Source organism: Vidua chalybeata, chromosome 14 (genome assembly GCF_026979565.1).
Source record: "Vidua chalybeata isolate OUT-0048 chromosome 14, bVidCha1 merged haplotype, whole genome shotgun sequence".
NCBI classification, from domain to species: domain Eukaryota; kingdom Metazoa; phylum Chordata; class Aves; order Passeriformes; family Viduidae; genus Vidua; species Vidua chalybeata.
In genome coordinates this window covers 50155-65154 of record NC_071543.1, presented here as the reverse complement: position 1 = coordinate 65154, position 15000 = coordinate 50155, and the positions used below count along the sequence as shown (strand labels likewise).

General features: G+C 45.3%; 1 protein-coding gene across 11 annotated transcripts in view; it reads right to left on the bottom strand.

Annotated features, from left to right (window-relative positions):
* Positions 1-10464, bottom strand: part of LRCH2 (leucine rich repeats and calponin homology domain containing 2) — a 46655-nt gene extending 36191 nt beyond the window's left edge. For all 11 annotated transcript variants that reach the window (XM_053955376.1, XM_053955377.1, XM_053955380.1 and 8 more), the window contains exon 1: positions 10179-10464. In XM_053955376.1, coding sequence (XP_053811351.1) covers positions 10179-10464 — 286 coding nt within the window. The remainder of the gene's footprint in view (positions 1-10178) is intronic.
* Between the last annotated feature and the right edge of the window lie 4536 nt (positions 10465-15000).

Below are 15000 nucleotides of genomic sequence, written 5' to 3'. Positions count from 1 at the left end.
TATGAGACAGTATTGCCTATTATGGTAAATAAAATGTAGATATGAAACATATGCAATTTAGGTACTTTTTGAAGACTAATAATACAACAGATGACCAAGAAAATACAGTCTGAAAAAAGGAAGGAACTTTAGGAATAGAGTGCTCCTCTATAAACAACACACAGCTTCCATCTCACCTGAAAGCAGGCTGCTAGCACTCGAGAATGGCTTTGTAAGGGTTAATAGAGCTTTTTGTTGAAGCAATGAGAAGCAAGGAAAGCTGCTAAATCCAGAACCACAGATGACTTAGGTTGACAACTCCTCTAGAAGTGAGATTATAGGAATCCTTTGCTTAATCAGTTTAGACTGGAAAACTCTCAGTGGGAGTGTTAAGTGAGGACTAACCAGAAGACCCTACCTATGCCTGCTCATGAATCACAGGGTATTTCAATACATTATCTCTGCAGGAACAATGAAAGTGAGAAGTACACCATTACTAAGGTTAAATTTGAAAGAGGAACTAGGAACTAGAAAAATATGAAGAGGTTGCCCTTTAGGTTTTTTTTTTTTTTTGGACAGAAAAAGTAAACTCTTTAGTTACTATAAGATGATGATTAAAAAACAATATATAGAAAGACCAAAAGGAAAGAATTCTAGGAAATCAGTCTGGAAGGGAAGCTATAAGAAGTGAGAAGTTATCTTCTATCGATTTAAGTCATGATCAAGAGGGAAAACAAAAAGCTCAAGCTGTCAGGTTACAGCAGTGTGCAGCCAGGTATTTAAGTAGTGTTACCATCACATTTGCCTTGGTTTTGCACTTTTCCCTAAGGATGCAGTACTGCTTACCATCAGGAACATGCTGATACAGCAGACTGGCCTTTTATTCAAATCAGTACAATTCCTTTTATATTCACATATTACATACACTACATGTTGAATTTGAAATACAAGGCTCAGCTAGGAAATTTACACTGAACTTCATCTTGATATTACAGTATTTTTCATAAAACTATATTTCTGATCCAGGATATTGGTGTTAGGCTTGTGCTCCAAAATGGTATTAGGAAACTAGATCATAAAACCCCCATATTCTTCACCCCACAAAACCCAAAACTGCTCTCCTAACTCATCACAGATAGATTTTCCTAGCCAGCTTTTCTAGCAATGTTTTAGCCTAAGCCAACCAAAATCTAAGAACAGTTGTAACTGTAAAATTAATCCTACAGACGACAACAGATGCTTAAAAACAAGTGTTCAGACCTGATCCCAAAGATACTCTTTTAGTCAATCTAAACACGAATCTGGGATCACCACACAGAACATGGGTAAAACTCATTTGTCTGTCAGATGCAAGATGATTCCAGAGAAGAAAAAAGTAGCCTCAAATACTACAGAAACACCTGCATGTGGTATCTGTAGGAGGCACAAGCTGTCAATGTCCACAAATCACTGACTGAAGAAAGCTTTGTTATATAAACAATGAAATCGCTAAGTGTCATTTCTGTGGTTAGTCTTAGTTTCTCAACAAACTGGAGAAGAAGCCTCAGGAGAAAGGAACTCTTCAGCTTCCCAAGCTCACTTCAAATGGGCTGTCCTTCTAGCATTTCCCTCAAACTCCACATATCTACTTCTAGTTTCACAGTTCCAATCTTAATGCATGATGAGTGACAGAAGTGTTTTAAAATTTTCTATTCAAAGAAAAAACAAGCCCGGATAATTAAATAATAAAAACCAGAATTCTTCAAACTTACTTGTGTTGCAAAATGAAGTCCTGAATAATTAAAATACATCCAGATGTAGAATGATTTCCCATATTGATATAAACAGTAATCATTTCAGTTGCAAAGGAGACCAAAAATTTTGAACTTACTCACAAAGAATGTTCAAGAATTACAGCACCATAAATCTACGTAACTGAATTTCACATACAAATCAACATTTGTTCTCCAACATCAAGAGCAATGCTGAAGGACAACACAGAACAATCTGAGCACCCATCAGCTCTTATGTGCACTAAGGAAGCTGAGAATACCTGCCAAAACCCTGCAGCTCTCAGGAAATTAAACTGACCACAAATTGTCAAGGAAAGCTACGTACATTTGAAGTCTATTCTTAAAAGCTTATGTAGCAGTATTTAACTTGATTTTTATCTGTTGTGTATACTCAAATCAAGTAGAAGCAGTCTGTCTTCTGTTTAAATGAAAGAAGAAACATTCCCAGGACTAAAGGTGGCTACAAACAGCTTTTGCTTTTTTTTCAACTGGGCATTTGACAGCATGGAATAGCTTCTGGTTTTGCGAAAAGATATTACAAACAGATATCAAAATGGTATTTGGATTCTAAATACAACAACTGAAGATCTAGGAAATCTAGGTGAAGATCTAGGTGCTTTATGGTTATCCTTGCCCTAAGTTTAGTTACAGACTTGATCTGTGCAATTAAAATGACAAACAAATAAACTGTACACAACCACATAATTGAGTTTTCTCATCAAGTACAGAGGAAAGGTTGATACAAGCAACCAGAAATTCTTTTTGACAGTACATGAGTTCTTGGCTTTTCATGCTAATCAGCACTTCTGAAGAAAAATAAAACGCTTTTTAAACATACACTTTTACTACTTTTAAGACTTCAATAAAAAATAAAACACCCTGTCAGACTGAACAGTTCTTCCACATGACAGAATTGTTTCTGTAACTGGAACCAACGGACCAATGGCTGTCTCTCACACTTCTGCTAACAGGGAGAAAGAACTGAGATCCAGCACACTGGCTCAGAAATCAAAGCAGCCTTAAGGAACCCATGATTCCAGCCCACCCTCACTAATCCCAGTCTCCCAGTCTATACTGGATGCGCCTACACTGAACATGTCTAAATTGGCAGTTTGGTTCAAGCAATTCTTGTTTTTCATGTAAGCTGCCTCTGCTCACCACATGTTGGTTCATGTGAGGTTTTTCCTGAAATCTCTACCAGTAGAAAACTAAACCAGAAGCTCTGATCTAAAGGCTGGAACAAGTTGGGGGCATGCTGGCGCTGATCTGCTGCACAGCAATGCCAGTGTTGTCCACACAAACAATCAGATTTGTTACTTGAGGTGCAACAAGCACACTTGAGAGAGGCACTAATTTATTTCAGAGTTGGGCAAGCCTGGGTGCTCAGGGGCATTCCGCAACTCAAGCACACTAACTATCAAAACTTATTACTATTTATACATTTTAGCAAAGAAAGGAATTAGTGTTCATTGGCTACAAGTTATATAGCTCTCTTTTCAATCAGTATTCTATCTTCTATGAGCTAAGGACCTCTCTTGTTTCTCACACTAATTAGTCCATGTGCCCAGTCTCTCTTCCTTTGGGTGAGTGGGTTTCTTGGGTTCGTGGTCCATCAGTCACTGCTGTGATCTCCCCCTGCCAAAATTACCTTTTATCTACTCAGAACTGATTCAGCAGAGGTGCTGAGTTGGCTTTAAAGGCTTCATAATTATCTTGGGGATTCTGCCAACTGTCCTTGTGGCAAGTTCTGCACTCCCTGTGCCCACTCTCAGTGTTACATCCTTCTTCCCAAGCCTTGTAACTGCCCCCACGTGTGAGATCACTGAAGCCTGTCAAGCCCTAAATCTTAACAAGGCAATTCTTAAACCAGTAATTTGTTTTTTTTACCACCTGGACATCACTTAGGTCTTACCTGTTAGTTGCTATTTGCTTCACGGATTAAATTTCCCTCCTTGCCAAGCAGGCTTGAAAGTACACAAAGATGAACATGCTTTCTCAAGAAAATGTTACATATTCCACATTTTGCAACATGAGGGTGAACTCAACAGATGAACAGATGAATTCTTCACTGCATTGCAACATCAGAAAGGTCCGGACATTTCCAACACAAGATAACACAGTGCTCCAACTCTGGAGTGTGTTCAGCTATTTTAGCACAGCATGATTTAAATGGAAAATAAAGAACACATCACCAGGATCACTCCTCAATCTGGCACGTGAAGGTGTAAATTCACATACCATGTCAAAAGGGCATAATTCATTACTTCACGTCAAGGATTATTTTCCTCTCCATTATTGAAGGTGTCTTGGCTCCACAGATCTTTCAGAGTTTAAACTGGTAAGCAGAAAATCCCACTGGAATCTTTTTTTGCTTTGGCACTTCAGCATTTAGTCTAGAGTATAGCTGTTAAAACACTGTACTACCAGAAAGAGTATTTTCTTGACAAGTCAGCAAGACTTCTTAAGCTGCCATATTACAGCACAGGGCATCTTCCTCCCACTTAAACTCGCCATCATTTATCAGTATAATGCTGACAATTTATTTTCTGGCTTTGAAATTTTTTAATTCCAAATTTCTGTCTCTGCAACAAGTAATATAAGAGAAAGTAATCCTCATCTGGCAATGAATCAAAGCCTGGGTTTGTTAAGGAATATCTCAAATATACACAAAATTCCCAAGACTTACATCAGCCTTTGTATGCCCAGTAACACACATCCAAGCCTTTGACCTGATGAGCTTACAATCTAAACAGACATGAGACAAGCTACAACCAACCTGCAGAAATCAGTGTTTACTACTGATTATCTTTTGTGCAGATAAAATGGCTTATTGCTGGATAAACTGATTAGAAACATTTTTGAAGTAAGCTAATCTGCTGGAAGACAAAGAACATTGGAGAACAAGACAATTGTACTAAGATGAAAGCAGAAGAAAACCTGAAGAAACTGGGTAAACCAGCAGTCCATGAGCACTGAGTGAACAGGGTCTAGTAACACTTCCAGCATGTTCTCCTGAGATCTGGAGGCCCCTGCTGTAGCAACTTCAGCATCTGCTCTTACTGGCTGGTGCCTCCCACTGACTCTGTCCTACTCTTGCCAGACCTGGTGGCAGCATTTAAGAACAGCCACAGCCTCTTCTCTTAGCTCAAAAATCATTCTACAGTATCTCTTTTTCCTTCATGTATCAACTTGAAGCAAACACTCTCAGAAACCTTTTAGTTCTAGGTCAGTCTTCAACAGAATAAGTTCTGGTCACTACATCCTGCTTCCACCTATGGGAACGGTGCTGAAGTGACAAACGGCAGGAGAGTTTGGTTTAACACACAGATGGCCGGGGATTTGCTCCCTGTGCAGTTACACCTGCTGCTCAGCTGCCAGTGAGCCAGGGCTCAGGGGTCCTTCAAGCCTTTTAACTTCACAAACCGTTTTTCAGAAGTCGTTCAGTGACACTTGGAAACACATTTGTGATAATCATGTCTGCCAAGCACAAAACTATTTTAGTTCTACACCAGAGTATAAGACTTTATTTTTTATTTTCACCTGAAGTGTGAGACCTCCTCTAGACCTGTGAGCACATTCTCCTAGCAAGTGGCAAACAATACCAGGCCAGAAGAACGATGAACATCAGACTGTGGGACAGGCACAGAAGAGAACTCAGAAGTCTCTTCCCACAGCCATTCCACTATTTTATTACCAAAAAAAAAAAAAAAAAAAGTATCAAATAACTTCACATTTTCTGTGGAACTCCAGCCTTCAGCCCTGATTTAGTTACCTTTTTGCTAAGGACAGATTTCAGCATTAAATGCTAGCCTTGCTGGGAATGCGAGTATGTACTTTCGAATTAGCTCCAACCAAGTAGCACAACTTAAATGGGAAAACACATTTCACCAAAAAGAGTATCTCAAAAAGCAAAAACTACTTCATTATTCTTTATCATACAATCTAAATTATTTGCCACCTCTGCAAATAATCAGTAGCAAGTAGAAACATGTAGAAACTCAAAAGAAGTTCCTTATTGATCAAACACAGAAATATTACAGACGTTAGATGTTGGATATTACAAAACACAAAAATAGTCAATGCAATGGCAAATTCAATTGTGATGGATGGAGATGGTAAAAACTCGAAAAATTACATATTACATGTTTTTTGTAGGTCAGTATTTCAGATAAGGCTGTAACACTAAATTTATTGGGTTTTTTAATATTAAGAGGTAAGTGATATTTTTCATAATACAATCTTTTTAGGCAGGCAAATAGTAATGATCAGCTTCTTTAACTTCAAGTCACTGAACTGAACTTGCCCATCACACCAAGTATCCTTAACAAGGATCCTTAATAGTGGCCATCAGCAAGAAAGCCTCAAGCACACACAGCTCATTTCTGCTCTGCTGAAACACTGGCTGCGAGAACACTGCGGAAAGCTTCCATACTTGTCTATAAACTGCGTCACATCCAGATTTTGCATCAGATGCATTTCAGAGCATAAACACTGTCCCCTCTCCCCCAAAAAACACAGAATCAGAGTTCCTCTTTTTGTTAAAATCTGAACGAAATGCCACTGAAAAACCATATTTTGCAATGTGTTTGATTTCCAGAATGTAATCAAGATTTAGGATAGACATCCTATATGAAAGTTATTTTTTTTTAGCTGAATACTGGATTTGTTGTTGCTCTTCAGCTATCGTTGTCCTCAATTTAATCAACATTGGCTCCACCAACAGAAATAATAATTTTATTCAGAAAGGAAAATATAACTGGTTTAGAAGTCCATAGTGTAGAGGCAGAACTGCAGAATAAATTAACATTCTTATGCATTTCACACTCAGTATTAAGCCTTGGGGGTTTAATCTGTAATCACATGAATGACAATATACCTTTGAAGGGCCAGAAATAGGATGTAAAAAAAGTCAAAGACATGCAAGTTACGGTGACAATGGTCTCTCTAACAATGCCTTGCCAAGCCTGGTATTGGCCTTGACAGGAGGACTCACTCTCAAGTCATACTGGAATACACTGGTGTTACTCCTCCATGCTACAAGGAGGGAACAAGGGTGAGAAAGGAGAAATTTCAACATTCATCTATTTACAGGCATCTGTTCACCTACTTATAATTGCCTGGGAGTTTCCTCAGAATTAAGAGGTGGGAATTGAAGCTGTTGTGACAAAGCCATAAACAAATAAGCTTGATGGCACCACTGCATTTTTCTGGAGCTGTCGGTCACGCACCTTTCATATTTACTAAATTCATTTCTGAAAAACTGCTCACTATAAAGGGGGAACATTGCTAAAGGCATGGATTGACTTAGGTTCCTGTGCTATATTGTCAGACTGAACTATCTTTAAAAAAATAAAACCGCAAACACACAACTCTTCAGCTAAGCAGACTGTGATTACACTGATATGATAGACTCAATTACTTAACTGCCAGGGGGCCTAATGCTGTCCATACAGACAGAAGCAAAGTTACACATAAAATTACTGAAATATTCCAGGTATCTCTTGATATCTCAAGAAGTATGATTTTATTTTCTCTTCAAGAAGTTCATTAAAAGCAACACAAGATCTGTTTGGGCAGCCAGAAGACAAATTCAGATAAATAACAAAATAAGGATTTCCTGGCCAAAGTGCCTGCAAGGACAATTCACAGTTAAAACCAACCAAACGAGAAGAGCTAAACAGCCCGATATGATCACTATGCTTTAGAAACATAATTTAAAATACAAAACGTATGCCTCAGTATTTGTAAATTAAGTATTGGCAAGCCATTATGTAAGTTAGATGCAAAATAAAATCCCAAGCCATTTTTGATAAATCAACAGAAGTTGTGCTTCAACATAGCTCTTGCTGACTTTACTGATACAAAGACACAATATTCTGGGTTTACAGTAACACTGGAGATCCTACTGCCTAAGGGCTAGTGATATGGAAAATAAATTGTTTACATCCACACTGGCCAGAGACTGTTTTTCTTAAATATTTGTTCCAAGTACCACAGAATTGAATTGATGTCAGAGTCACTGACATAAAACAGAAAGTGAAACCCTGAAAGATTTGTGACCCAAGCCCCCATCTCCTATGCCTCAGCCTATAACCTTGTTCATGGGGACATTTACATGTGAATCAGGGATAACTGCTACAGAAATACCAGTTACTGCATGACTGTTGCCTCTCAGGCAGCTGCTAATTCCCCATGGAGCTCCAGGCCACACTGACACTGTCAAGGATGTCCGTGATTCACCAGCAGAAAACCGTTTACCCACTTGACAAAAATTCCTACAGATCAAGTCAAAATACAGACGACAGGTCTCTTTTTTTACAAGCATCTTTTGAAAGACATCTAAAATGTGTATTTCACCAGGATTCATTAATTAACCAGGACTACAATAAAACAGAATTATCTGGAGATGGTACTTATATAGACACCGTTCAACTACTTCAGTACAGGATTTTAGAGCAGCAAGCAATAAAACTATTTCTGCCGGAAATAGCCCTTAAAACATTTTCACATCACCATTCACAATAACAACTCAATCCTGATGGGAATGACTGGGCTTTACTACATCCTAGAATACAGAGACAAGACCACTGTAGACAGCTCTGACTCAAATGTTGAGATTAAAAATAAATGGACAAAAAAAAAAAAACTTACCAAAATGCACACAGCAATAATTAGAAGTAAACAAAAAGTACAGACCCTTGATGCTGCAGGATACAGAAAGTCTTTTTAATAACATATTGCCTATATACCTACAGTGCTTCTTTCTTTCTGAGTGCTTTGGTTATTGAATATCTACACAAAGCAGTGACCGACAACATTGCTAAATACATTTTTATACTACTACAAGGAAAACTCCAGCTTTCATTATTTCACAGAACCTCTTTTTATTTCCAGGTACCACCACGGACAGTTTCCTATTCCAAACAATATGCCAGCTATTCATAACCCATGGGGAAAGAAAAGCCCCAAAACAAACCCCCCCACAGCATCTATTCACTCAAACAACATTTTCAAATGCCACTACTATTTCTGAACAAAAGATCCTGCGCCTCTCAGTAATATTTTAAATAGTCTAGGACATTATTTAAAATTGTCTAGACATTTAAATAATGTCCTAGACATTATTTAAAATTATCCATTTTCAGCAACTACCCCAGCAGCAAAAAACCCCACAAGCAAATGGAGATGAGCCACAATATGAGAGAACCTCCGTAGAAAAGGTAGCTTTGTTTTCCAGGAACCGTATAGAAAAATTCCTCCATATTTACTTCACCTAAAAGTTTGGGTAAATCCAGGCCCACACTCACGATATCCAACACAGTGAACACACCAAGCTCTCCACACTCATTGCTGGATGCTCACACATCCCTCGCACTCGCACTTGGAACCACCTTCCTGCTGAGCGGGGACCGCGATACCCCAGGCGATACAGCTTTTACTGCAAGGGATCCGACACCCTTGAAAGTACAGCCCAACCACAACACGGAGCTCTCATTCCCCCGAGTGCGAACACAAGCGCTCGCCTCACCCTGTACACCCTGCTCCGGACACACTAACTGCAATTCCCACCTTCAGGCACGTATGGACCGACACAGGGGACAAATGCCCGATTCCCTGAGACCGCCCCTCTTCCCTGCAGGCACACAGACCACAGCACCTTGCCCCCGCCGCGCACGGAGCCGTTCGCCCCGCACGGCCGCGGAGCCGGCAGCCCGGGCACACCGACAGCGCCGGCTCTGCTCCCAGCACCCAGGGGGACAGCGACCTCCACCCTCCGAACACCGAGCACCAGTGAGCTCGGACACGCACGGCCGAGCGGTGCAGGGAGCCCTTCTGCCCGCACAGCTCTGTGCCCCCGCACACGTAACACACACAGAGAGCCTTATGCCCTTCCACACTCACACACACCCCGTGCTATCGCACACGCTCACACAGAGCTCGCCCCCCCGCCTCCCCAGACACCTCCGGGTCCCCCGCTCCCCTCGCATACAGCGGGCTCAGCGTGCCCCGCTCACAGCCCGCACCTGCACGGACGCTCGCCCAACACTCACGAGGCAGAACGGGCCCCGGTGCGCCCAGCAGGGCAGCCCCAATACTGCAGCCTCACAGGCACTCGGCCCGGTGCCTGCACGGAGAGCCCCCCAAACGCGGAGCCTCCACGCTGTCCCCCACTGCCCTCACCCAGCGGAATCCCCGCTCCTCACCCACAGCGGCCGCTCCCGTGTCACCCCCTCAGCTGTCCCCACAGCCCTCCCCTGCCACCGCGGGGATCCTCCCGCTGCATCCCCGCACCCGGGCCCGCACCTGCCGCCGCCCGGCCCCAGCGGCCACCACAGCGGGTCCACGCCCCCCGCCCTCAGCGCCGGGCCCGCAGCGACCCCGCAGGACGCCCGCAGCCCCGGCCCGGCGCTGCCAGGGCCCCCTCACCTGCTTGCGTGGTGTCGCTCAGGTCGCAGCCGCTGCTGGGGAAGTCGCGCAGCTTCCTCCCGCTCAGGCACAGGATGCCCGAGCTGCCCGCCTCCTCCAGGGCCCGCTCCAAGCTGCGCACCGTGTGCGACTGCGGCAGAGCTGCCGCGCCCCAGTGCGGCCCGGACGAGAAGGAGAGAGTGAGGTGCGCGGGGATGCCGAGCCCCGCCACTCCGCTCCCGGCCGCCGTCCCGGTCCCGCTGCCGGTGCCGTTGTTGCCGCCGCCGCCCCCCTGCCCGGCCGCCATCTTGACCGGCCCCTCCACAACAACGGCCGGGACCGCTGCGCAGGCGCCGCGGGGCCCGCAGGGGGCGCCGCGGGACAGGGCGGGGCTTCGCGGCGCCCCTCGGCCGCGCCAACCAATCGGCGGCGGCGACGGCACCGAAGGGCGGGGCTTCCTGAGGGGGCGTGCGGCTGTGTGCCCGAGGGCTCCTGTGCCGCTAGAGGGCGCTGCCTGGAGCTGAGGGATCGGGATCGGGGTCGGGAACGGGAACGGGAATGGGAATAGAGTCGGGATCGGGACCGGGACCGGGATCCTCTTAGCAACGGAGGCATCCCGGGAGCGGGGGGAGCCCGGGAGGGAGGGTCCCGCAGCCGGGACGGGAGCGGGCGCAGGGGGCGCCGTTCGGGAGGCTGCGGGGAGGCTTCGGAGCCGAAGGAACGCGGGGAACATCGGCTCGGCAGCCCCGGCGCCGCTGCGAGAGTGGCCCTGCCCGGCCGCGGGGCCGCTCGGCTCTGCCCGCTGCCCTCACGCACCGCTCGGCGGTGCCGTCGCCTCTGCCCCGGCACCGCACAGCATCGGCCGCTCCTCAGGCCTGCAGCTCTCCTGCGCCGGCAGCGCCACAGCCTCCGTGGCCTCTGCCTCGCAAACCCGGGCACCGGCAGAGCCGGGCACGGACTGCGGATCCCCGCATGTGGCAGCGGCAAAAATCACCCACGAATCGGCCGTGGCAGATCAAAGGCAAGACGAGCGAGCAGCTCACCCTGAAATGGGTGAAAGAACACTCACAAAAGCCCCACAGACACAAGTGCGCGGAGCTCAGAATGTGAAAGGGCAGTGGGGGGACATAAATCAGAAGCCCCCGTGCAAGGTCCAGGGACCAGTTACCTGAATAAAATGCTACAGAACTGCAGGGATACTGGATGGATGGATGGATGGATGGATGGATGGATGGATGGATGGATGGATGGATGGATGGATGGATGGATGGATGGATGGATGGATGGATAATTACCTCCTACCATGTAATCAGTCCTTGTTAGGTGCTGCATATTTCTCTTCCAGAAATGGCTCTGGAGCTGTGATTAGGAAATGCTAAAGAAAGCCTCATAGACCCACATTTTAATGCAATTGTCATACGTTTGATGAGCAAAATCTGCTTTTAAGCCTCAAACCTCAGGAAGACCCTTGAATTCTTGAATTGGTTTGGGTTGGTTTTTTGTTTATTTTTGCTTGCATATGTCATGCCTAATTGGGGGATCTAAGGGAAATTCCCTCTCTAGGGGGTATGGAAGAGACTGGCCTTCAGCCAGCAACACGTCACTGACATGTTGAGCCGTTATTGATCACAAAAGAACCAGACCTGAAATATGATGTGGCTGATGTCTGGGTGAAATTCAGCAGAACCAATGAGCTAGGTTCTCTGAGCAGGTCCTGAAGAGTGAAGGGCTCTGTCCTGCAGTGCAGTGCTGTGTACATTTGGGGATCACCCTGTCCTGGCACACAGATTGCCCTTCCAGCAAAGAGCTCAGTATGCAAAATGCAGCTCTGGGGGGAAGGGGTCCCATTGTCACCTGCAAATAGTGGCCGTCTGCCTCCTCTGGCCTTAGCTGTGGGTACTTGTGGGGGCTCTGAGATTCAAGCTTTCAGATGAATATCTGCCAATCAGTCTGACTGGGCCAGAGCTACTGCTCTTGCCCTGAAAAAAATGATCATTCCCCGGATTCACAGCAAGAAAATCAGGCCAACCTGTATAAACACTGCTGACTGCTGCCCTTGGTTGAGATTCCAGCCAGAGAGGGTGGAGGATGAATAAACTCAGACTGGTGTGGGGCCAAGTGTGTAGGATGATTTTGCCTGCAGACACGGAGCAGGAGGCACAGTGGCTCTGCAGCTGGCAAGAGTGAAGAGGAGCAGGGCCCCTTTGGAATTCCAGATAAATAGAAAGCAAAAAGCAATACTGGAAGAATCCTCCACCAAGCGATGTGAAATGCAATGATACAAGTGGCTAAACAGGTGAATGGTACTGTGGGTTCAGTGCAGTGACCAAGCAGGGCCACACAACTATACTGGTGTCCTCCCTGCCCTGGGGATGCACTGTGGGGACTCTCTTCTAACCCTGTGCTGTTGCTTCTTCGTTTTTAAACTTCTCAGACACCACTGGAGATGTTACTCTTGAGGTGGTGTTACCTGGCCTGAAAGAGAGTAGAAGTTTTTCATGTCACGGAGCTGCCCCTTCACAGTGGCCCCGGCCTGTGCGCAGCCATAGTGGCTGAGAGCTTGGGCAAAGCAAGATGCTGCCACTCCCCAGGTGGGGAACTGCCGGCCCACCTGTCCAGCACAGGACAGTGCACAGGAGCTGTCAGACACTGGATGAGCACAGGCCACGTGTGCCCCACTGATAGCTCAGGAAGCAGCTGGACTGTGTCAACATGAATACCCTTCCCAAAGGACAGGCAAGCCCTGTGCAGCAGTTCACCCTGTTGACAACAGCAGGGATAATTCTGTTAGAGACAATTATTCTGTGGGTTTTGTACTGTGGCAGAATGGGTTATTTTATGCCTGTTGGGCCGAGCTCACACTGTGCCCTCTCCCAGTATGTTTTTAGTGTGATGGTTATGCATTTTGGCTGCTTGTGAATTCAGTGCAAAGCCTGTTTTATCTCCTGCTACATAAAAAGTCACCCAGCACTGCAAGGGAACCAAGCTAGGAAAAAAAGCAGTTTTTACCACCTAAGCCCTCAATATAAATTTAGAGTGGTTAAAAGATTATAAGGTACAGATTGCTAAAAACCATTTCTTTGGAGAATAGAAATGGTGCGATCTGAACAGCAAAAGGATGTTTCCCACTCAGCTATTCTTTCAGGACTGAATGGCTCCATCCCTTTGCAACCTGATTGAAGAAGTGCTCAGGTTTTCCTAGCAAGTCTGCCATCTTCTGTCCATATTTATAGTCAGGAGGCAACTGAAATTAGGGATACTACCATTTGTGACAGTGTTTCTTGTTCAACTTTTCAACTTCCATGACATACAGACTTTGCAAGAAGGGATGATATCTCCTATGGAGGTCATTAATGTGGGAGTTAGGGTGCATTTGTTTAATTCTGAATATACTTGTTTTGGTTTGGAAAGCCAGGTGTCTGCTAAGGAAGGCAGGAGCCGCCTCTGAAATGGAAAAATGTAGACCCTTCCCTCTGAATTGTTATAAAGTTGAAATTAAGGGGGGCTCCCAGGCAAAAATATGGAAGCAGGAATAACAGTTCTTTATTAGGGAAGAAAAAAAAAATATAAACAATGCAGTGAACCAAAACAGCACTGACAGAGTCAGAATACAGCCTGACACCCTGTTAGTCAGGGTGTTGGCCGCAGTCCAATTGGAATTGTGGCTGCAGTCCTCCTGGACTGTCAGGTGTGGTTCTGTTGGAGCAGTGATCCTGTAGAAAGAAGGGTGTAGTCTTCCTGCAGTGGAAGAGGCAGCTGTTCCTCTGGGAAATCCAGTGCAGGAAAAGCCGTGCTGGTGTTCCAGAAACTCAGGATTATATCCAGGTAGGAATGCTTGGCTCCTCCCTCTGGGCAGAACATCTCCCAGTGGGATGTTCCAGTTCTTATCAGTCCTGCAGTGACATTCAATAGCCCATTATCAGCAGATGTCTCCCCTGAGAGAGGATGGGTTGTGGAAGAGATAAGGAAAACTACCCACTTACCAGAAGACAACTGCCACACAGATGGCAAATGGAAACATCTTGCCTTTCATTCTGGGACAATACTCAGAGCCAGGACTGCTCTGATAATTTTGACAGTAACATTCAAGGCATAAGAGATCACAGCGAAAATTTTACAAAATACCTATTGAAAACCTCACACTGCTCTGGACCCATCTTTTAAAGCAGTAAACTGCCTGCAGATGGGCACTAATTTCCCCCAAAGCACCAGCCCATGCAGTGTCACTATGAGAAGCTGAACTTGCACCAAAGAGCTGTTGAAGAAAAGGAAATAACCAGAGGTGACATTTGACAAGTTAAGTTTTTTATTCACTGCACTGGACTCATACAGCATTGCTTCTTCAACTAACAACATTTCACACATTCTTATAAAACCAATGCCAAGTCCAGTCTCTTGTTAAAGATGCTTGGTGTAAAATGTAAAGCAGTCTATCAAATATTTCCTGTTATAAGTATAGCTTAGAGCCCAGTAACAGGCTGTGTCCAGCATGTTCAGTGCTGGGTTCCAGCAGTGGATGGAGAATGGAGGAGTTACTCAGGGTTGATGCAGGGCTTCATTAACAAATGTCTAAACCCAGCTCATTAACATCTCACCCAATGTTTATCAGAGGGCTGCTGCTTTGAGCATGGGTGGAGCTGCAACTACAAAAACCCTAATGCAGAACTACTCAGCACTGGAAAATGTGATCTGGGCTGGGGCAGCCTGTCTTGCTCCATGCTGAGGACAGTGACTCCAGCAGCACGGCAGGGCATGTCTCACCCCATCCCTGCAGCAGCAGTCAGAACAGCACAGCAATCCACAGAGAAATGACAGGTGCTCAGGCCTGACTGTCAGGGCAAAG